Source organism: Puma concolor, chromosome D1 (genome assembly GCF_028749965.1).
Source record: "Puma concolor isolate L17-30 chromosome D1, mPumCon1.1.hap2, whole genome shotgun sequence".
NCBI classification, from domain to species: Eukaryota; Metazoa; Chordata; class Mammalia; order Carnivora; family Felidae; genus Puma; species Puma concolor.
In genome coordinates this window covers 50138316-50161496 of record NC_141676.1, presented here as the reverse complement: position 1 = coordinate 50161496, position 23181 = coordinate 50138316, and the positions used below count along the sequence as shown (strand labels likewise).

At 43.6% G+C, this 23181-nt stretch overlaps 1 protein-coding gene across 3 annotated transcripts in view; it reads right to left on the bottom strand.

Moving 5' to 3' along the window:
* Positions 1-23181, bottom strand: part of SCUBE2 (signal peptide, CUB domain and EGF like domain containing 2) — a 64692-nt gene that overhangs the window by 2094 nt on the left and 39417 nt on the right. For all 3 annotated transcript variants that reach the window (XM_086678029.1, XM_086678031.1, XM_086678030.1), the window contains 6 exons: positions 22788-22994; positions 9239-9409; positions 7179-7346; positions 6310-6471; positions 4098-4295; positions 2749-2901 (listed from right to left, as the gene is read on the bottom strand). In XM_086678029.1, coding sequence (XP_086534155.1) covers positions 2749-2901; positions 4098-4295; positions 6310-6471; positions 7179-7346; positions 9239-9409; positions 22788-22994 — 1059 coding nt within the window. The remainder of the gene's footprint in view (positions 1-2748; positions 2902-4097; positions 4296-6309; positions 6472-7178; positions 7347-9238; positions 9410-22787; positions 22995-23181) is intronic.

Below are 23181 nucleotides of genomic sequence, written 5' to 3'. Positions count from 1 at the left end.
AATGCACACAACGTAAGCTGCCTCCAAATCTAAATCCCCACCTTTCAAAGTCTAGCCTACTTCCTAGTCATAATTTAAACCAAGCACATGCAAAACACAATCTTTTCCAAATTCCAGGCTGAAAAGAATGCCTCTTTGTATGCATATCATGTACAAATAAAACCAAACAAATCATAAGAACATCACTGGAACTATGTGGAAAGGGTGCTTGAAAAAGTTTCTCCTAGTCAAGTGGTGATTAATGAAAATTTATTAACTATTAACTATCGTATGGTCCTCATGATTACTAATTTAATATAGGTTCAACCTCACTGGTGCTCTATTCATGTGGTATCTTCCTTCTTATTCTTCTACTTTAGTGAATATCAAATATGAGTAAGAGTACATGTTTATCTTGAATTCCTTTGTTGCAGAGTCTCTTGCTCAGAGAACTAGCTCCTCTTGATGATGGGTGTTCACCACTAGGAGGACCAGTTGCTGTGCCATGTCCTAGTGTAAGAGAGAACTGAAGCACTGTTTGCCACCACACCAAATGCTCCCAGACTGCTGTCTTTTTTAAATGTTTACTTATTTATTTTGAGAGAGAGAGCGTACAAGCTGGGGAGGGGCAGAGAGAGAGGGAGACAGAGGATCCAAAGCAGGCTCTGCGCTGTCAGCACAGAGCCTGATGCAGGGCCCGAACTCATGAACCATGAGATCATTACCTGAGCCACCCAGGCACCCCAGACTGCTGTCTTTTAAAAGCATTCCCTCCACTATCAAGAACTACCGTGTTTTATCCCTTGCTACAACTGTCATGAGAAAAGCAGTCAAGAGTCATAGGTAAGAACTCAGGCCCTGGAGTCCCAAAGATCTCTGCCACTTTGTCCTCCTGACCTCAGGCCAGTTAGCCTAAGTTAATCTCTAAGCCTGACTGGTCTTGTCCGTAGAATCAGGAAAGAATCATGTCTATGGCAATTATGAGGGCTGTGCGGTGTCAAAGGCACTCAGCACATGCCTGGTACTCAGTACACATACTCAGCGCAAGTTAGCTGGGACTACAGTTCTCCCCATCCTCCAGTGGTCAGTAAGCCACTCTGTAGCAGCCTCACTTGCCCCTTCTAAATGTGATTTCTATTCTTCCAGGCTTGGAAACCAGGTATCAAGCTTGTCTGAAATATATGTTCCAAAAAAAAAAAAAAGATGAAATAAGCTCTGAGTAAAGACCTAAAAGGCTTCTATATTACTAACAGCAATTTTCAACTAGTATCTGCTGTGACATGTGTAAGACACACTCTCATGGGCCTCAGCAGCTTTATGTGTAATTTCCCTGGTTCAAGCTACAACTCTTTGAGAAAATGAAAAAAAAAAAAAAAAAAAGGTGTTTTCATGTATTACAAAGGTAGAGTTGAGAACAGCCAAGCAAAAAGATGTGAGCTTTAGTGATATTTATTCTGGAGTCCCCGTGTCTTTTTTGGTTCTTTCACTGATTCCAGATTGGGGGCAGGGGGGCTGTTGGTTGTTTGCTTTCAGGTAGATGAGGTGTTCTGTCTCTCTCAGCAGAGCCACATGGGAGGCATTTGTGTCCACCTAGGGCTCTGATCCTAAGAGCCCTTATCAGGAGGGATTTGGCATGGTTTCAGGCACAGAGTTGATAATCCTGGATTTGGAACATGTTATAAATGTGAAATGCTTTTATAAAATCCATAGAATACTATCTGTCCAAAACATCTACTGTCAACACTTGTGTAAAAACCTTCAATGGCTCATGGCTCCCTGTAAGATTAGGTCCACCCTTCTGAGTTTAGCACTCCAGGCCCTTCACCACCCAACTTCACACGCTTCTAATCTTATCTCTCACTGCTAAGCCCCATGCACCCTACCAACTGACCAAATCAGGCCATTAATCAGTCCCCATACATGCCAGGTACTCTATCCTTTGGCCTAGATCATTCTCTCTAACTAATGTTCTTCCCATTATTAAAAAAAAAAACACAAAACAAAACACACACACACACACACACACACACACACACACACACACACACAACTCATATGTTCTTTCAAGGCCCAAATCTCTTGAGATTTTGCTGTATTCTTTCCAGTGCATTTTGTATTTTAAGTAAATGTTTATCAACCAAGTCCCAGACCCAGGTAGGCCCCCAGAGCTCACACGGGGCACCCCTTCACCTAACAAGAAGCAAATGAAACCAGAGAACTCATCTGATTTGCCCAAAATTACACAGCAAATTAGTAGCAGAGACAGGACCAGAACTTGGGTCTTTCTCCCTTGCTCCTCAGGATTCCATGTAATGAAAGTCACAGTCATAATTAGCTAGTATTTACTGAGCATTTACTATGTGCCTGGCACTGCACCAAGTCCTTTGTGGATTATCGCATTTAACTGCCATGTTAGATCTAATGATTATCGTCATTTACACATTAAGAACATGAGACTTAGAGATGGTAAGTAACATACACAAAGTCACTGAAGAGATTAGGTCGAGGCTGGCCTATGTGCTTCCCCACCAAGCCATGCTCACTTTTACTTATTTTCTAAAACATCTTTTCATCCCTGTAGTCAGTGTCCCCAAATGCTTGTTTAAAATTTGACACATGTGAGTCAGCAGTGTCCTTTCTCCTTACTCCACCTGCCTTTCTGAGCACGTGTGCTTGTCAGCAATCTACCAGCTGGCCCAGAAGTTGGTTCTCCCGAAAGCAGAGAAGCTCCTTGCTTCTGTGAAGCAGCCCAAGCTTCACAGCGCTTACCGTCGTATGTCACATACGGGACCTGGAACCCTCTGGCACTGTTCCCTTCATTGGACTTAAACTGAATCCACAGCTTCTTTGACCTGGAGGTGAAGGCGATGGGGCGTTCATAGGTCTGACAGGTTTCGTATGTTGTCACAGAATTCGATGAAGCTGCCAAGGGAAGTTAGAGAGGGCAAGGTTCAGGACTCATCCTGAGCAGCAGACAATGAACACTCATTGTTTCAAAGGAAAACACCGTAAAACAAGTTATGCTCCAGAGCTCTTTGGGCTCAGCTCATAGGAGCCAAAGTCCTGGGAATTGAGTGGACTCCACTGGTGATTGCAAGCCCCCAGGGAAGGCTAACTGAAATGCCCATGGCTAGGCAAACAGCAGCAGCCCAGGCTGCGGTGCTCACTGCAGGGGCTAAGGAGAGGCCGTCTAATTCCAGAGCTACCTGCTGTCATCCAGCAATAACCACCCCCAATCCCCGCATGCTCCCAAAGACTAGGTGGTGCACTACGCACTTTATGGACTTTATCTCACTTAATCCTCTGAAAGCCATAGGAAGTCAGTGCCACTGTTAACTCATTTACAGAGTTTAAGCATTTGCCCAGGGTCACAGAGCCAGTATGTGGATAGCTCAGAATTCAAACCCACACCTGACTTCAGACACTGTAACCACTAATAAGAGTGGCAAACACAATGGCTCCATGTGTCATTATTATTCTAAGTGCTTTATGTACATGAAGTCATTTATTCCTCATGATAACCCTATGAGGTAGCAACCATTATCATCCCCATTTTAGCAGATGAGAAAAAGGAGTTGCAGAAAGAATCAGAATGTATGTCCAAGATCACGGAACTAACAAAAGGTGAAGCTGGGTTCAGGTCTAGGCAGTCTGGCTGCTGAGCTCACTCACTACACTGCCTTGAAGTTGTGTTGCTGGCAGTGTCCCTTAATGGGCACTGGGTCATGCGTCAGGATAGCAGGAGGGTCCCTCCTGGCTGGACTATGACTTTAGCCTCGGTCAGTCCCAAAGCCATGAGTGGCTTCCCACAGTGAGACAATGGTCTGGGGCCTGGCTTCCATGAGCTTCATTGGCTCTGTGTGATGTTGTGGAAGAGGGTCCCCGGCGAGCCCGGGGGGGGAGACTGACCTGCAGAATCACTACCTCTGGGATTCAGCAAGAGGCCTCAAGTTGGGTTTGTCTAAATTTTGTTTCTTGGCAAACACTATAAACTCATGTCCCATCTCTGTTCTAATACAGAGGTGACACTCTAGCCTTGCTGTTCACATTTAAAGCTGGGGAGCATGTCAGCAGGCTTCCACGCTAGCCTTAGAGGGGAGGGGAGAGAGGGGACGCACAGGTTTTCCGCATCACCAGGTAGTCTCCACAGTCATCTTCTATGGGCAGGAAGATCTCAGGGACCACAATCAAGATTCGGCGCTTGGGCGGTGGGTTGATGGTCCATGTACACTCCGTGTTGGCTGGGTAATTGCCTGGGTAGTTTGGGGATTCAATGTATCCGGTGAAATCTCCCAGCTCCCCTCCACATCTTCTGTCTGGAAGAGGAAATGCCATGAGTTATGAAGGCACAGCATTTTCATCATTCTGTCATGGCCACCAGCAGCTCAACTGAGGAGAACCACTGCATCCTCTTGCCATTGAGGAATGGCACCATCTCAGGAATTAATGTGTCCTGTAATGCCTACGGTCGCCTGTGGGAGCCTAACTACACTAACTCCCCACACAGAGCTCACCCCACTGAGTTCCCCTCTGAGTTACCATTTTCTCTTTAACTTGAAGGTGCTCAAGATCAGAGGAAGGCACTCATGAAACAAAGGATGAATTTAGTTTTCAATATTTTGCTTACAAAGTCTAGGTGCCAGGGGAACCCATGACATAGAATTTCTAGGTCTTTAAAAATAGGGAGAACAGAGCTGACTGCTAACTAGAGGATATGTGGCCCTTTCCTAGAGACCTTGATGAATTTATGATAGCCATATTCTTTCTCTTTTCCTTCTGGTCAAGACCACATTTTACTTTTGGTGCAGAAGAAAATTCCAATTAGGTCTCAGTCAATATGGGGCTTGCTGGATACTCACCTCCGGGAGCAAAGATCAGGAGCACTCGCGTGCGCACACACACACACACACACACACACACACACACACACACACCTCAGCCATTGAATCTCCATTCATCCAATAAATGTTAGCAAAAGCTCTGGGAGTTCAGAAATGAGAAAGACACAGTCCTTGCCCTCAAGGGGCTTATTGTATAAAACTGTCAGGTGCACCTGTGCAGGAGAGGATGTCGAAGGGACTATTTTTTTCCTCTCTAATTGTAACTGGCAATTATTTTTTTTAATGTTTATTTATTTTTGAGAGAGAAAGTGTGAGTGGGGGAGGGGCAGAGAGAGAAGGAGACAGAATATCCTAAAGCAGGTTCCATGCTGTAGGCAGAGAGCCCGATGTGGGACTTGGATCCATGAACCATGAGATCATGACCTGAGCCAAAGTCGGACACTCAACCAACTGAGCCACCCAGGTGCCCTGTAACTGTGAATTATTATTCCCACTAGAAAAAATTTCTTCTTGGAAGGGGGTGGAGTGGGGAGAGCCATGGAGTTGAGAAGGACTCAGCTTCAAGTCTGAAGGACAGCCTGAAGATCCGTGCCATGTGGCTCCTAAGGGCCAATGAAGGGTTGGGGATAGGAGACAAGGAAACAGATTTCATCTGGGTACAGGGAAGAATTTTCTAACACTGTGAACTTCAATCCCAAACTCCTCCAGTATGGGAAGGCCTCCTTGCTCCCCTACACCACTGTGTTAATGACAATGAGTCAGCTGAGATTCACTTCTGACCTTTACTGGAGAATTTTACATAATGGTTAAAAACCAACCAACCAGCTAAATATACAACAAGTCCTTGAATGATCTGCTCCCCATTCCTACAGGACACAAATAAAATTCCTTTGTGTGGCATTCAAGGCTTCCCTTCCTGTTCTGCCTCAGATTCCACTCAGACATTCCATGATCCAGGTCCAGGGGGTCTCTCAAAAAGCCTTTCATTTTTCTGAGTGTGTGTTTCCTTCCAGCTGTGGTCTCAGGTATAAAGCTCTTTCTCCTGCTCTCCCCCCACCCTCTCCATCAAAACCTTCTCATGCCTTCCAGAAGCCTTCCCTCATCTCTCTAGGCAGAGTTAATTGCTCTTTCCTCTTCGATCCTACAGCTTGTGCTGCCTGCAGGGCAAGGGACTTATTCTGCTTGGAGGGCCTCGCATTTGACAGGTCCTCAAACAATGTTTGCTGAACTGAAACTCTGCTTGTGGGAGGAAATTTCAGTGAGCATAGCCTGTCAATGTGCCCAGAGAAGTAGCCAGGATCAACACAAGTAAGTACCTGGGAGCCAAGCCTGGCTCTCCTTCGGTGCTGACCTGCAGTGCGTGAGCTGGGTTAACCGTGTCCTCATGGTTCTCAAGGCACCTGGGACCCCTGCACCAACCCCCCCAGTGCCAGGTGGACCCAGGCACCTCCCTCTTGGTCAAGACTGTGAAAGCCTTAGAGAGACCTACCTTTACATTGAGTTATGTTTGTGGAGCCATCAAAGTCAGTGGTAGTATTTCCTGGGCAAGAAACACAATTATTTTTTCCAAATTCAGGTTGATATGTTCCTGCTGGGCAACGAATACATCGGTGAGTGGTGGTGTTGTAGAAATGTCCAGGTGAACATTGAACTGTGGGGTCGGGGGAGGGTGGAGAAAATGAAAAAAAAATTGTGTTTTCATCAACGGTCACATAAAAGTTTTCACAGTTGGTGAAATAAATGTGTATGCCCAAATGAAGTACTGCTTTCCTACTAATCTGGGGCTAATCAACACTTAATTCCCTAAATAGCCAGCTTGGGTGGGACCTGTGACTCACGACACTGAGCAAAATACACAGGGAACAAAGTATGGGTGTATCTTCAAAGAGTTTACAGTCCATGCAGAGTCAGGCATAAATGAGCACAGCCTGAGTTCTCATGCAAAGCACGCTTGTGAGCTGTGAGGGTGCTTAACTGATGCCAGGTCCTGGGAGAGGTGGCAGTGGGTCTCTGGGGAAGGGCAGGACCTATATGGGAGGGGGGCCAGGGGAGGGGGCTGAGAGGGAGGAAGGCTGGAAAGAAGGAGCCAAGAACCTGTTGCATAAAACCTGTTCACCTCTCCCAGACCAGTCAGCCCTGTCTGAAGGGGGCCAGGTGGCTAGGGGAGACCACATCTAGGGAGTTCCCATGCTCCTTGTATATCCTGCAGGAGTGGATGGTGCTGGGACCTGACCTCTCAGCTACTGGGACACCACACAAGGCACCTCTGGGCTGGGCTTGATAGGAGCTTTACCAGACCCCCACGGTTCTCAAAAGGGAAATTCAGCTCTGGAAAAAAGCAAGCTGCCAAGTCCTCACCTCTGGTTTCACAGTCCTGGAAGGAAGTGGCTCCCAGATGTTTGGTAGGGAGGCCTCCTCCACAGGGGAAGCAGGAAGTACGGCCGGCCTCAGGCTGGAATGTGCCCAGGGCACAGAGCTGGCAGGGTGCAAAACCATCTGCAGAATATTCACCGGGTTGGCACAGACCTGGGGAAACCAATGACCCTAAGTGAGCAAGGCCCCCTGGTCAGACCCTTTCCCATCTTTCTGTAGATGAGCTCAGAACTTGGTGAGACCTATTGCCCTATGCTGACCTGAGCTCCCACCTCTGTGAGAGGAGCCCTCTCCTGCCCTGCCACTGACCCTGAGTAGGTGGCATGTGAGTGCTTGATGTTTACACACAGAGCTACAAAGCATTGTGCCAAGATGGAGACCAAGGAGCCAAGTGTTAACTGCTTCCAAAGTTGGGGTGAGGCCTGCATTTGCTTAAGGCTTAGGACTACACAGTGCCCAGATAGCCCCTGCAATGCAGGAGCCCCCAGAGAGGGTTCTCTGCTCTGGAATCAATCCGGTAATCTGTCCCAGAAGTACACTCTTACCCAGCTGCTACATCCTAGTGATATAAAGACTCTCTGGTCATGAAAGAAAGAGTCTCCCTGTTTTATCAATTATATACACTAAGTTACATCTTACACTAGAGTGTGCCCTGGACTCCCCCTACTAAATCCAACCAATCGAATCCACATTGATAGAGGGACCCAGTGGGTCTTTAAGCACCAGAGGGACTTTAAGCACCTTACTTTATTATTTTTTAAGTTTATGGCAAGAAGCACAGCCATAAACCAAAGGATTTCTAAAAGCACATGTTCTTTAGGAATTAGCTTGTCATTGCCAAGGTATTATGAAAATCTGTTGACTCTTGTACTGCTGATCTCTCCCTTATTAATTTTCACAGTCTTCTTTCTACCTATAAGTTCTAGATATAATGACATTTAATGAACACACACCCAGGGGAAGAGTCTGGAATCTGTCAGACCTATGTTCTGATGCCAGATCCTCCACTCTTTGGCTGTGTGACCTTCAGTGAATTACCTGACCCTCATAAAGTTGTTGTAGTGATACAACAAGCAGAGGACTAATTCATGTAATGTACTTTGCCTATGCCTGGCATAGGTAAGTACTCAATAAATGTTAGCAATTATTATTATTATAATTACTACTAACATTATTATTATAAATATATCTTAATAATGTCACATACAAGTATAAATAGATGCTCCAAAGTGCTTCCTTATCAACCCACAGTTGGTCCTAGGATTTCATAACAGGCCAAAGATATGGTAGGAGTCACGCAGTTAGTCTAAGGCTCTGATTTTTAAACCCTTTGAAAGATCCCACAGTTGAGTCTGGAGTCATGTAGGTGGGAACTAAAGCTGACTCTGGGAGTCACTGGGAGGAGAGGCAGGGGCCACCTGCTCTCCACCACAGACATCACCTACAAACTGCCGTGTCAGATCACACCTTCTATGTGAGCCCACAGAGCATCAATACAGCTGGCCACTTAATCAAAAATCAAAAATCAAATTACTTTATTAATAAAATAAATAGGAAATAAGCCCACAAAAATCTAAATCAACCTGGCTCTAGAGTTAACATAAGGGACATGAAAAACTCTTCACAGTTTTAACAAAGTCACCAAATGGTTACTCCTTAAAAATCAATACGGTATGAATTTGAGACCAAAACTGGACAAACAGTGAGAACCACTTTCTCCACTGTAACACTACACACTGGGAGATCATTCAGGTGTCAAGGTATATTTATTTATAGTGAGTAAAGTGTGCATTAGCAACACTTACACCTTCTTTTCTGACAATGCCTTCTATCAACTTTTCATTTATTTGTCCAAGTGAGCATCACCCCAGCATGTGTTGGGCACCAAGGTAGGCACTTGAGCCAAAGATAAACCCAGTGTGGTCCCTGCCCATAGGAAGCCCATGGTGCAGTATGCATTGTCTGCACTGAAACGTTACTTAACACCTTCCATCTAAGCAATATTGGAGACCGGAGGAATAAGAAGGAGCAGATGGAACCCTTACCTCCACATTCAGATATATTCCAAGCTTCTGGAGTCTTCAGGGCTCCTGGATTTTCCGGTCTTGGGCACGGTTCACATGTGATTTGTCCTTCCTCATTTTGGAAGGTTCCATTTGGACATAAAATGCAGCGTTCTTGTGCTCCATCATAATATGTCCCAGCCCTGCAACTGACTAGCCAAAGTGGGAAATGATCTGGTCAGTGAGGGGACAGAGGCCAAGAAAGGAAGAGTGCTAGAGATAACAGTAAACAGATGGCATTGACCCCACACTCCTTCATACAAACCCCTGAATACAGAATGTGTGCCACCTTTGGGTTTTCTGTGCACACCCCTCTGCCATGATCCCTATGGCCCACTGTTAGAGGTGTTTACAGGTTTTCTTTCCCTAGACCATGAACTCCTTGGAAGCAGGGATCACAGTGGTCTTAATTATCTTTGAGCACAAACACTTGATGACTTTTCCTATTTCACAGAGCTGTCAGAAGGATTATAAAGTGAAAATCATTCACTGAACATAGGCCCAGCGCTAAAGGAATAGAAACGAGGGTGCTATTAATTCTGGCTGATGGCATCCCTGAAGGCTTCCTAGAGGCCACATCTGTGTGCGACATTAAAGGATGAATAGGATCTCCCCAGGAAGAAAAGGGGGCAGGTCATAAAAGGTCATGCTTGACATATAGGAAGAGAGGGAAGAAAGGAAGTTTAGGATAGATTTTAAAAATTCTTGAATGCCAGGCATTTGGATTTTATTCTTCAGGTAGAGGAACCATTGAAACATTCACTCTCTGGTGGCTGTGAGGAGGGTGATCTCAAAAGTCTTACCAATAAGCTCTCCAACATAGCACGCTTCATGTTTGTAATCAAATTAATATATTATAAAGAGGAAACCATGGTAAATGTCTCCTGAAAGACTAAACTACAAGGAAATTAATAAACTATGCTTCTGACTTTATTTCTGGTATTATTAGTTATTAAATATAGATTTATATCTTATTTTAGAATATAAATATAAAACAAATATGCTTAATTGGGTTCTTTAATATCATATTCAAACATCATCATAACCATCAAAATAGCCTTTCTAATGGCTAACATTTACTAAGTACTTAATATCTCCTGTTAACCATGCCCAAATCTTTACGTACATTATCTCATATCCCCCAAAACAACCCTATAGGGGTGCCCGGCTGGCTCAGTCAGTAAAGCATGTGACTTTTGATCTCAGGGTCATGAGTTTAAGCTCCACTTTGGGCATGGAGCCTACTTAAAAACAAGCAAACAAACAAAGAAACAAACAAACAAAACCCTTAGGATCTAACAACCCTAAGGAGTTAGGTACTATTTTTAACTACATTTTACAGAAATAGAGACTTAAGGACGTGAAATAATTTGGCCAAGGTCCCACAGATAGTCTGTGAAATACACCTACAGTGAGATTAAGAGTCTTGGATTTAAGGGGAAGAAAGTTCTCTAACAAAAGTGCGGAATCATAATTCAAGCCTTTCCCAAGGATTCTCTATGTGGCATTAGGGGACCTTGACTAGAATAAACATATTCTCTCTCTCTCTCTCTCTCTCTTTTTAAAATTTATTTATTTATTTTGAGGGGTGATGGTGGAAAGAGAGCACAAGGGAGGAGCAGAGAGAGAAAGAAAGAGAGAGAATCCCAAGCAGCCTCTTTGCGGTCAGCACAGAGCCCAATTCAGGGCTCGAAAACACACACCATGAGATCATGACCTGAGCTGAAACCAAGACTCAGACATTTAACCAACTGAGCCACCCAGGCCCCCCTCTCTTTTTTAATGTTGACTTATTTTTGTGAGAGACAGAGGGGAGAGAGAGGGAGAGACAGAGAGTGCACACACAAATGAGCATGAGTGGGAGGAGGTGCAGAGAGAGAGGGAGACAGAGAATCTGAAGCAGACTCCACGCTGTCAGTGCAAAGCCCAGTATGGGGCTTGAACCTATCAACCATGAGATCATGACCTGAGGCGAAGTTGGATGCTCAACCGACTGAGCTACCTAGGCACCTCAACACATTCTCTTTTCTACTGAAGCTGCTAAGAAATAGAAAATAAAATGTCACATGATAAAATTAGCTATCATATCTCTTCAATGTCTGTGAGGAGGAATATCTGTTTTCATGCAATTTGCATTTATACTTTTAGGGTTAAACATGGCAAGGTTCTCTATTACCATTAATAAAAATGTCTTTTCATTATTCACTCCAAAATCTAAAAAAGAAAAAAAAAACCCAAATGAGGTTTTTTCTAAATCATAATAAGCCAAAATATACCATATTTCAAATATTATTTCTACAATTAAATGTCATCAATCAATAAAGTATACTCTAAATTCAAATTTTTAATACTTTTTTATATTGTTTGGATTGTCTTTGATAACATTCATAGTATCATTTTATTTAATTTTATCATATTTTTTTTAAAGTTGAAAGTGAACCGGGGCGCCTGGGTGGTGCAGTCGGTTAAGCGTCCGACTTCAGCCAGGTCACGATCTCGCGGTCCGTGAGTTCGAGCCCCGCGTCAGGCTCTGGGCTGATGGCTCAGAGCCTGGAGCCTGTTTCTGATTCTGTGTCTCCCTCTCTCTCTGCCCCTCCCCCGCTCATGCTCTGTCTCTCTCTATCCCAAAAATAAATAAAAAACGTTGAAAAAAAAAATAAAAAAATAAATAAAGTTGAAAGTGAACCAAGCTCTCTTGCTTTCCTGGCAAATGTTATAATGAGTCTAATGTACAGATATGCGGCTGACAGAGTCTATAATTCCAGACCTAATTCTCGAATAGGAGAACCACTGGATAGAGGCTTCCATAATGACTCTGGTTTCAGTTCATCTCCCATGAAAAGTGGTGCTGGATTATGTACTGGGAATTCCTGACTTCTTATCCTGTGTCCCTCCTGACTGACCTAGGATGGGCCTACAGCAGGCCAGTAAGTGACAGAGTAACTCCTTCATGGCTCTACCAAGTCAACTGTCATGAAGTCTGGCAGAAAGTAAATAAAACCTGGGCTGTCTGTCCGGATTCCCTCCAGCCAAGCTATTTCCATTTCTGTAACATGCATGTGCCTAGAGGGAAAGTACCAGACGGCGGCAATGATTTCAAAGCCTCAAGAATCATAACTTTGAGTCAGATCAGCACAGTCTGTTCCATCATAGTTGCCCTGGAAAACGGATCCCTTCCATGGATGGACAGGAATGGCTCTGGTTCTCACTGGAATGAGTAACTGGATGGGCTCCTGCTGCTCTGGGTTTCCACTCTTCCTTAGTACAATTTAAACCCCCAAAGCCTTTTCAAGATTACATTTTGAGAAGCCTCACAATGTCCCACATCTGTTGCAATTTTCCAACTGAGCAAAGGGCTGAGAAATGGCCCCTTGGGCTGCCCTGCAGAAAAGAGGGCACTGGTTCTTTTTTCTCCCAGTGAAAGGCCTGCTTCACACAAACAAACTCATATTGTCACTCACAGTTTCCATTTTCCTTCCAGAAAGACCTACAGAAATAATTCCTGCCAAGCACCTTCCAAATTAATTTGTTTCTTTCACAAGGGAAAAATGAGCTAAACAGTAAAAAGTGATGCTGAATGTCATGAAGAGATGCCTGAAAACAGCTTTTTGCAAATGTGCTGAAGATCTGGCCTAAAGAGGCCTCAATCACACGTTCCAGTTGGTTCTCTTTTCTCCTCCAGCAGCCAGCTTGTTTTGCTGCCCCAGACAAAGGAGTCAATTGCCCCCAGAACACTTCACGATCACAGCAAAGCTTTTGTGTGTCTTCAGTGACCATTAAAATCCCATTCTCAAATCCCACACAGCTGTTTTCTCCCCCTATTAAAAAAAAAAAATACAAGAAAGCTTTTCTGATGCAAAAAGGAGAGACCAGCAGGGACCAGGATTAATGGCGACAAAGAGACCTGAAGGCTCACCCTCTTTTCAACACTATGGCCTTTGAGTATTTCAGGCTATGGACAAACACTATGGTCTCTCTGTGGTGAAGATGGTGAACCTAATAAAAGAGGTCACTCTCTAGCATCTGACTTGTTTTCTTACGAGGCACGCCTTGACTTCTGAAGGAAAGCCACAAGCTGCCCACGCCGGCCATTCCCAGGGTGTTCTGGAGCTGCTGCTTTGTCACAGCTCAGAGGCTAAGACAATGCTGTGGCCTTGGGATTCTGGTTTGAAGCTCTTTTAAAGGAGCTGTTCAGAATAACAGGAAAGAGCACCCCTTGGGGCTGAGAGGCTGAGCTGTCACACCCATCCAGGTTTCTGGTGTGTGCTCAGGTTTGCTGTTTGAAAACGTTCTTAGAGTTGGGGCAGAGAGATGAGTGCAGCTGACACCTTTCTGGGGGGGTGGAGGGTTCCCCAAGGCATGCTGTGTTCTCTTCCTGCCTAGTTAACTGGGGCTGAGATGTCACTTCCTTCAGAGGGCCTCTTTTGCCCTGGATTTAAATATTTCCCCAAAGATTTGCCCTTTGCCCTCTTTTGTTTTAATGTTGGTGGCTATCCTTGGGATTTCATCTGTTGTCCCTGTGAAAATTCATTACTTCAGTTAAATGCTTAGCGTTAATGATGTGCTAAGCACTGTTCTAAACAGAACTGGAGATATAGCAGAGAAGACAGATAAGGTCCTGCCCTCAAGGGGCTCTCATTCTAGTGGAGAATAGGGACAATAAGTAAGCAAATAAATAAATATATAGTAGAATGCTACCTAGATGTAAGTATGAATGGAGGAAATTGCAACAGGGTAAGAAGGTAGGAGAGTGGTGGAGTGGGGGTTGTATATATGTTGTCTTAAAGAGCATCCAGGCTTTCCTCTCTGAGCAGAGACCAGACTGAAATGAGGGAAATGGCCTTGTGATGGGATTGCCTAATGGAAAAAAAAAAAAAAAAGCCAGTGTAGCAGGAACACAGTGAAAGGGTCAGGGTGATAGAAGAGGAATTCTAAAACGCAAGCAAGGGCCAGATTACATAGGTTCTTGAAGGTCACGGTAAGAAAATTAGACCTTACACAAGGTGTATTGGAGGCCTCGCATAGGGGAGCCACATGATCTGACTTATGTTTTAACAGATCGTATGGCTGCTATGTGGAGAACACACTGAGTCAGGCAAGGGTAGGAAAACGAGTCAGAGCCTGTCACAATAGACTGGGCCCAGGATGATAGTGACTTGGAATAGAGCGGTAATGATGGAGGAAGACAAAACTACGTAGATCCAGGATATAATCTGAAAGCAGATATGATAGGATTTGCTAATGGACTGGATGAGAAGCATGAAAGAATGAGAGAGGTCAAGAAGACTGTGCGGTTTTCAATTTGAGCAATGAGGTAAATAGAAGTGCTATTTGCTGAGATGAGGGAGAAGCAGGTTTTACTTGGGAGGGAGGAGGGAGCAGGATAAAATGTTTTGTGGAGTTTAAGATGTCTGTTGGCCATGCAAGTATTGACATTGAGAAGGCATTGGTCTTATTATTGGTCTCCAAGGTAGCATATTACACCTCGGGGTTCACAAAATGATCCACTGGGTGCGGACAAAGAATTTTCCCATCTATGCCTATTAATTTTTACCTAAAAAAAAAATAAGAAATAAAGAAAGGTTCACTGGTTTAGTGTAGGGTATAACATTGGTCCCACAGTCTGTCCACATCTCCATGAGTCAGAGACACATATGAAGTAACAAGGTCTCCAAGGAAAGGGAAAAACAGGCATCCACAGCTCTGAAGTTGGGAAGGTACTGACTGCTTTACTTCTTTTCAAAGTATTGAGAATTACAGTTTGCCTAGTTGAATAGATCTCTTGATTTTATTATCCAGTTTCAACCAAGCTAACTGGCACAAAATAGAGAGCAGCTTCATACAATCATACAGAAACCCTGGACTGAGCAGGTATGGGTAAACAGCAGGGAAGAGCCAGGTGGAAATGCCTTTCACTACCAAACTAGTTCTTTGTCAAACATCAAGAGATGGAAACAGTAATGATTTCATCAGACCTGACAAGAGTTGAGCCAAAACACTAGCAACTCACAAAAAGACTATTTGAAAGATGGCTTTATAACCACTACTGTTAGCAATGAACCTTTCCAAATTATAAATATGGCACCTTAAGATGCTGGCCAGTTATTTTTAAATTTTGTTTACTTAATCTGTAACTCATTCTTCTATCTTTTATGATAAGCATAATATGTTAGCCAATAGTATAAGTATGTGACTTTTACATAAACATTCATAAATTCAAAAATATTTCACTGTGTGTGTGTGTGTGTGTGTGTGTGTGTGTGTGTGTGGTAAACAACATTGAACACACCCTGAGATAAAGAAGTCCATAATTCAAAAGAGAGGTTAGAGCTGGAGAGGGCAGTTTGGCAGTCACCAGCACATGGTGGTATTTAAAGATCTGGCAGCGAATGAGGTCATGTAGGAGAGTGTGAAGATACAAGACGGGGGACAGAAGACTGAGCCTTGGGATATCTGATGTTTAGAGATCAAAAATTAGGGGAGAAGCAACATGTAAAATAAAAAGGGAGCAGCCATTGAGGTGGGAGGAGAGCCAGAAGAGTGTGGTGTCTGAAACTCAGGAGAAGAGAGTGCTTCCAGGAGGAGGGAGTGGAAATAAGTACCTGGATGAGAGTTGGCAACTGGACTTGGTAACATAAAAGTGGTTCAAAAAGCGTAATAGTGCTTTTCTTGGGAAAAGCAGTTTCAGTAGAGGGGTTGGGAACAAAAACCAGACTGACTAGAGTTGAGGAGAAAATGGGAGGGGAGGACGCAAAGACAGCAAGTTTAGATAACTCTTTCAAGGCGTTTGGCTCTCTGGGGGTGGGGGGTGGTCAAAGAAATGAGGCAGTATTTGGAGAGAGGCATGAAGTCAAAGGAGGGTTTGTTTGGTTTTTCAGACAAGAGATAGGTTTGTGTGCTGTTGGAAATGATCTAGCAGAGAGGAAGAATTCTGAGATGAGGGGTCACTGGGGACAATAACAGGAGCAATGTTTTTGAGAAGGTGAAAGCAAATGGGCTCCAGAGCCCAACTGGAGAAGCTGACCTTGGCAGGAGCATGGGCTATTCATCCATTTTTACAGGAAGTGGGTCAGAGTATGTGTGAACAGATGCAGGACAGGAGGGCTGGTCTGTACATGATAAGATAAAGTTATTTTCCTAGCTCCCAGAAGCTCATGGACATCGCTGCCTGGAAGTCTTGCTGCAACTCAAATTTAACTTGCTCAAAGGGAATGCTTCTCTTCCCTTCCCTGCCCAGTCCTTCCTATCCCTCTGGCTTTGCTCTTTATAAATGGCATCTCTACTCCCCCAGGCACCAAGACTCCAACTCTTGCAATCCCGCACGCAGTTATTATTCCAGACCTATTTCCTCCCTGCCCCATCAGTCAGCTGCAGCATTCTGCGGCTGTGTCCCTTTTGTCCATCTGCTAATCATCACCTCTGTGGCACTAGGGTCCTTTGATCCTCACCATCTCCTATCTAGAGATGAATAACCTCCCAACTACTTCCCTTGCCTTCTGTTCCTCCCTGCTTCAGCCCTGTCACAGCATAAAGTCATACTAAAGTACTTCTCGGACTGCTTCCCTCCCTGACTCCAAAACCTCCTTGACTTGACTCCCAGCACTCCTCTTAGCATCTTTGATTCAGAACTCAGCCTTTAGTCTCCTTTTCTGAGTTTTCTTTCTTTCTCATGCTCTCTCAAGAGCCTATTTTTTTCTGCTTTTCCTATAAATCTTTTCTGATTATTTCTTCCCCAGTGATCACATTCATCCAGCCATTCAACCAACCCACAGGCTTTTTCTTCGTGCCTCCTTGCATATGCAACAGGGCTGGGTGAGATTAAGGACCTATGGGAATGAAATGAAGGATCAAGGCCAAGTCAGAAACCTCTGAGCTCACACTGACTTTTCCTCTTCTCAATCCCTAATCCAATTTATTACCAAATGTTACTCACATTTCCTGCTAAGTATTTCTAGAATCCATCGCTTCTTTTCTACTCCATCTAGTGCCTTCATGTTCTCAACATCTCTCATGCAAAGCATTCAAAGCCTCCCAAGTTGGGTTTTCTGCCTCTGATCCTGACTCTCAATACAGTAAAAGAAATCTTTCTAAAATACAAATATGACCTGGACATTCCCTGATTACAAGCCCTCTAATGGCACCTTGTCACCTAGCTATAAAGTCAAGGCTCCTTAGCAACATATTCAAGGTCTCTCATGACCTGCATGCTTTTCCCACTAGCCTAGCTACCCACCACATCCTACCTTGTGCTCTTGGTTTGGTAATACTGAGGTGTCAACCACCCCCAGGGGCACATCTTGCTCAGTCTCATTCCCCAGCCGGAATACTCCTCCCCATTTACACGTCCTCTGTGCATCCTTTAAAATTCAGTGAAGGCTTCTCTTTGGGGAAGGCTTCTCTAACTCTTCCCTGGGAGGGCTAAGGGTGACTTGAGGGATTGTGTCTTATTTATCCAGGCCTCCTCAGCACCCACTGCAGAGCTGGCCCATTGTGGGTTCTCTATATGAGTGCTATAAGAGTTAGAGAATCACATGACACAGGCTGTACCTGGAAATGAGAGCATTCACACTGAGAGAGGAATACAGGCTCTTGAGACAGATCTGGATTTGAATGCTGGCTCTGCCACTTACTTGCTGAGTGACATTGGCAAAACTCCTTACCTCCCTATGTCTTAGTTTCCTTATCTGTAAAAAAGGCATGATGCAAAAGAGACTTGCAATGAGGACTGAAGGACATAATATATGTAAAGTGCTTAGCACACTGCTAAACACATTGTAAGTGCTCAATAAATGTCAACATTTTGCCAAATTCTGTTTTTTAAACTCTTTTAATGAAAAGAATTTCCTACTACTTGTTGGGATGAGCCCTGGGTGTTTGTATGTAAGCGATGAACCATGGGAATCTACCCCAAAAATAAAGAGCACACTTTTCACACTGTACGTTAGCCAATTTGACAATAAATTATATTTAAAAAAATAAATAAATAAAAAATAAAAGAATTTCCTACCAAGTCTGTGTGATAAGTATTGGTCTAATATTGGTCCATATTGCTAATATAAGCTTTATAATTTCCATGATTTAAAACAGATAAGAAAATTTCTGCATGTTCAATTCCAAATAATTTCTCAATTCTGAAATAATTAAGAAGAAAATGTCTGGCTCATTCCTGCCTCAGGCCATTTGCACTTGGTGATCCCTCCTCAGCCAGAACGTCCGTTGCTTCCATCAGAGCTTTACAAGGCTAGCTCCTTCTCATTTAGGTCTTAGATCAAACGTCACCTGCTCTGAAAGCCTTCTTGAACAACTGTGGAGAGTAATCCGTCCTCCCTTCTGTCCTCTGTATTATTATCTTCATAGCATTTTTAACTTCTGAAATTATTTTTTTCTTTACTTTTTTATTGTCCATGTCCTTCTGTTAGAATGTGAACTTCATAACAGCAAGCTCCTCACCCATTATGTTCACTGCTTCATCCTAAGTTCAGAGTGGTATCTCAATAAATATTGCTTGAATTAATTTTTCTCAATTGCTGCAGAGGAAAGTTACTGCTGTCGAAAGTTGAATTAAACCTTCTCAGTTCTCTCAAGAACTCAGGCACAAAATTATTCCCAGTTTGCCAGTTGCCTGAATTGTGTCTTCTAAAAATTTCCGCAAGTTTTCAGAATAATCAAATATAAAAATATATATTTTGGCAAGTATATTCCTTAAATAATTCATCCTTTATAAAACGATAAATGGCTATGAAAAAAAATAGAAATCCATGTCATCTTTATTTTTTCTTTAGGTATAAAGGGCTTTGTGAATTTTATGGAGTTTAAGGAATTTGTTCCTCAGAGAATGTAATCACTATTTTTTTTTTGACATCAAGCTAGAATTGATCACAGATGGTACAAAGGTCACCTGCAGCAGACTGTCCCCAAAGTTCTTAAATGCCAAATGAATGAGACCTTTCTATGCAAACATAAGTACAATAAATAAAGTGTTTTATTGGTCAGAAGTGATTATGTTCTTTGATGTAACTTAGGACTTTAACATTTATTTTTTAAGTGATATTGGAAAAGCAACAATTTGGTGGAAAAATAGGCAAAGAATGCAGATATTCCCAGAAGAAGAAATCCAAATGGCCACAGACGTATGATAGCATTCTCAGTTTTACTAATAATCTAAGAAAAACAAGTTAAACTTGGTAGAAGTAGACTTCTATGACATTTCAAACCTACAGGCCACGTGCACAAAAAAGGATATTCACTGCAGCATTTTTTGTTGTTAAAAAAATTAGGAACAACTTAATTAAGTGTTCACCAATGTGGGTATGGTTAATAAATACTAGTATCTTAGAACAAATACAGACTAGGAAGCTTTAAAAGAAATAAACTTAACTCCTCTATTAGCATGGAAGGATGTTAATGATCTACTCTATTTTTAGAAACAACCCAGCACTATTCAAATTGTATTGATACATTTTTTTAAAAATGTTTTTTTCATACATCAGCCTATAGCTGCCAGTTATCCTTTTAAGACATGAGTCAGAAACCCTGTTACTCCTCTGCTTAAAACTTTTCGCTGACTTTGTTTCTCACTCAGAATCAGAGTCAGAGCCCTCACCCAGATTTCCATCCCCACCTGGTCTGGCCCTTGGCTACTGCTCTGACGTCCCACCTTTACCCTCCCTCCCCCACCTATCTTCCTGGCCTGCTTTCCCTTACCTTGGGGTTTCAGTACTTGCTCTTTCCTTCATCTGGGACTCTTCCCCCAGATATCCCCATAGCTTGCTTCTTCCATCTCTCACATCTCTGTCCAAATGACACTTTGCAACAACCACAGTCCCTGACCATAGTCTACATTAGGGGAGAGTATGTTCTTCCTCAGCCCTCCCCCTTCCCTGCCACTTTCTATTCCACTTCCCTGCTTACCCTTCATACCCTTATCACCATCCACTACACCACGTATTTCCTTCTTTATTGGTTTGTGGTCTGTCTTCCTCTTCCAGAATTGTAAATGCTAGGAAGGCTAAGATTTTTGCCTTTTTGTGTCATTACTGGATTCCCAGCTCCTAGAATAGTACCTGACACACAGTAGGTGCTCAATAAATATTTACTAAATAAAATTTCATTTTTATATGTATATAACAACAGATATAGAAAAATACATAGCAACCTATCGACAGGGATTCTTTCCCAAGAGTAGGATTAGGAGAGCTTTTACCCTTACTGTATACATTTCTGTACCACTTGAAACATACGCTAATTTGGTAATGGAAAACTAAATAAAAAATATTTTAAAGGAAAAATGTAATGGTTCCATCTTTCCTCCCAGTGACTCAAAATGTTTTTGGGAGCTCCTTTCTGCTGACATTGAAAGTAATTTCCAAAAAGAACTATCCTAGGCATGTCTCCACTGTATATACCATCCAGAGTTCAGAAAATACCAGTAAGCTTGGGATTTATGATGTTCAAATAATCCAGGAATATAAGGAACATACGACAAGCTCCCCCTGTCCCCCCTCACTCACTCCCTGCCCCCTTGCCCATGGCATGTGTCTTCTGAGTAAAAAAAAAAAAAAAAAAAAAAAAAAACCTTTCTAATTAACATATGCAGCCCCTTCTTATACACACTTTCTCCCTTCACCAAGGAAGAAATTTCACTGATAATTCTTTGTGCTGTTTTCTCTACATGGTAAAATCTTCAACACTGCTGTCAGGGTGAACCTGATTTGGTTCCATGTGGGCTACAAAATTCATCCATTGCTAGAGGGAGCTCTTGAGACAAGACACATTGCCTCTCAACAACAAATTCAACCTAACTTAGCATGACAAGCATCTCAGGACACATTAATACACACAACAGTGACATAAACCCCGTACCAAATGTCTTTCACAAGTTGTCATGGTCATGAGGCCTCTGTTTAAGTAACTCTTGATCCTCGTTCTTGAGCCTTTTCCATGGGAGCACAGCCATGGTAGTATTAGTAATACTTTAGTTTTGCCTGATTTCTTCACTGGCCACAAAGCTCCCTGGCAAGCCCGTAAGGCCTCTCTCTACCAGAATAGCAAATGGGGAAAGGGGATGCAATTTAGCTCTCAGAGGCCAGCAGGAAGACTGGTCTGCCTGTCCCTGACAGTTTCTGCAACTCACTCCGTAAAGTAGGGCAGCAACAGCCAACTCTCATCACCATTTTGGTACGGAAACGAACTTCTAGAATTTTAAATGAGAACAAACCAACCAGCTGGGTTGTTTCTTAATTTTTTTTTTCTTTTTAAAAGAGTTAGCTAGAATCAAACTCAAGACTATTTGAAAACCAGCCCCTGGCGGACAATTACACTTGATTTTATACTTGATTTTTACTTCGTTTTGAGAAAGCAACAGAGTTGGGGTTATTGCCCACAACTCTTCTGAATGAGTGCCCTGGGCTCAGCTTTGCTTCTTGCAAAACACTGGCTTATTACTCCTTAGCACAAGCCTCATTTCTAGGGCTTTGTGATTCTAATGCCACTTGAGAAAGGACAGCAATTTTTCTGGAGGGGTCTGGTTATCAAAATGCACCTTACTTGAGACCAGACCACAGGCTTGGAGTCAGACCATCAGTGTGATCTAGAGCCAAAGAACCTGGCCTTCTGAGCTCCAGATTGTTCCTCTGTTCAGTGGAGATAATAAGACCTACCTGGTAAGATGACTGGGTTAAAGGAGATACTACAGATACCGTGCTTAACGTCGTACTTGTGTCAGATGAAAACTCAGTAAATCATTACCATGATTATTATAATGTGAGACTATAAAGTGATTACCTATAAAGCTAGACTCTCACATTATTGCCCAAAACAGCTCTTCTTCACCAACAAATCTCAAGACCGACCACCCTTAAACCTCCTGCCTAGAACTTCATCAGAGAAATAGAATTGGCGTAGTTCAAATGCTGGGTCTCAAACTTAATTCTGAAACACTCACACAGACACACCCATATATGGAACTGACACTACTAGGAGCCTTGGGCTGAAGCTCAGGGATCTCATTAGGCTGCCAAGTGCTCCCCACCCCCACCCCAGCCTTGCCTCTGCACAAAACTATGGTCAGGAGATTGTTCATTGCCAACACTGTTCATTGCCAACATCAGTCGAGCCAGAGGGAGACAATGGGGAACTGACAGTGGAGCGTGCAGAAGGCTCAAGGGTGCCTTACACCTATAGTCCTGCCCCTTGCCTGGGACCACAAGGCTCTGAAGATCGTCATCACTCAGACCCTTTAAGGTCAGCACTCCCTCTTGTCATCAACCCTACCTCTTCCTTTCCATCCCTCAATCCAGCATTTATTAAGTGCCGACCAACAAGCCAGACACTGTGCCAGGTGCTGGGGAGCTCCTGGTCCAGCAGGTACATCAGACACCAACATATAGATCCCAAGTAAGAGTGGTGTCTAGGGTGTTCTCTGGAGTGAGTCCAGAGAGGGAGAATAGGCCACACTTTGGGTTACCCTTAGTCTTCATGGAGATCGAAACAATTCTGTTAGCGAGAAGGTCCTGGCCAGCAGGTCACTCACCACATTGGTGTCCTGCATGGCCCTGGCCCACTCCGCAGGACTCTACTCGGTGTTCAGATGTTCTGGGAGACTTTTTTGCCACTTCAAGGTCCATGCCCGAGAGCTGGAGGTGAAACTGCTCCCTGTGGGCAGCCTTCCGGAGTGCGCGGATGGCTTTCCGGAGCCGCTTCTCAGTTCGCTTTATGATGCAGCTCAGGTCACAGGAAGCTACGGGAATGAGAGGGACAGCAGTGGGAAAGGAGGTCAGGCTGCAGGATATGAGGATGTCCAGACACCAGCTGCAGGACCCACCAACACCCGCTGTTCCCTGTGGACAGAGTGGGGGGACACCTGGGGCTGGGCACCTAGCAGGCTGGGCAGCATTTGATTCCAACAGAAATTTGTTGACCAAAAC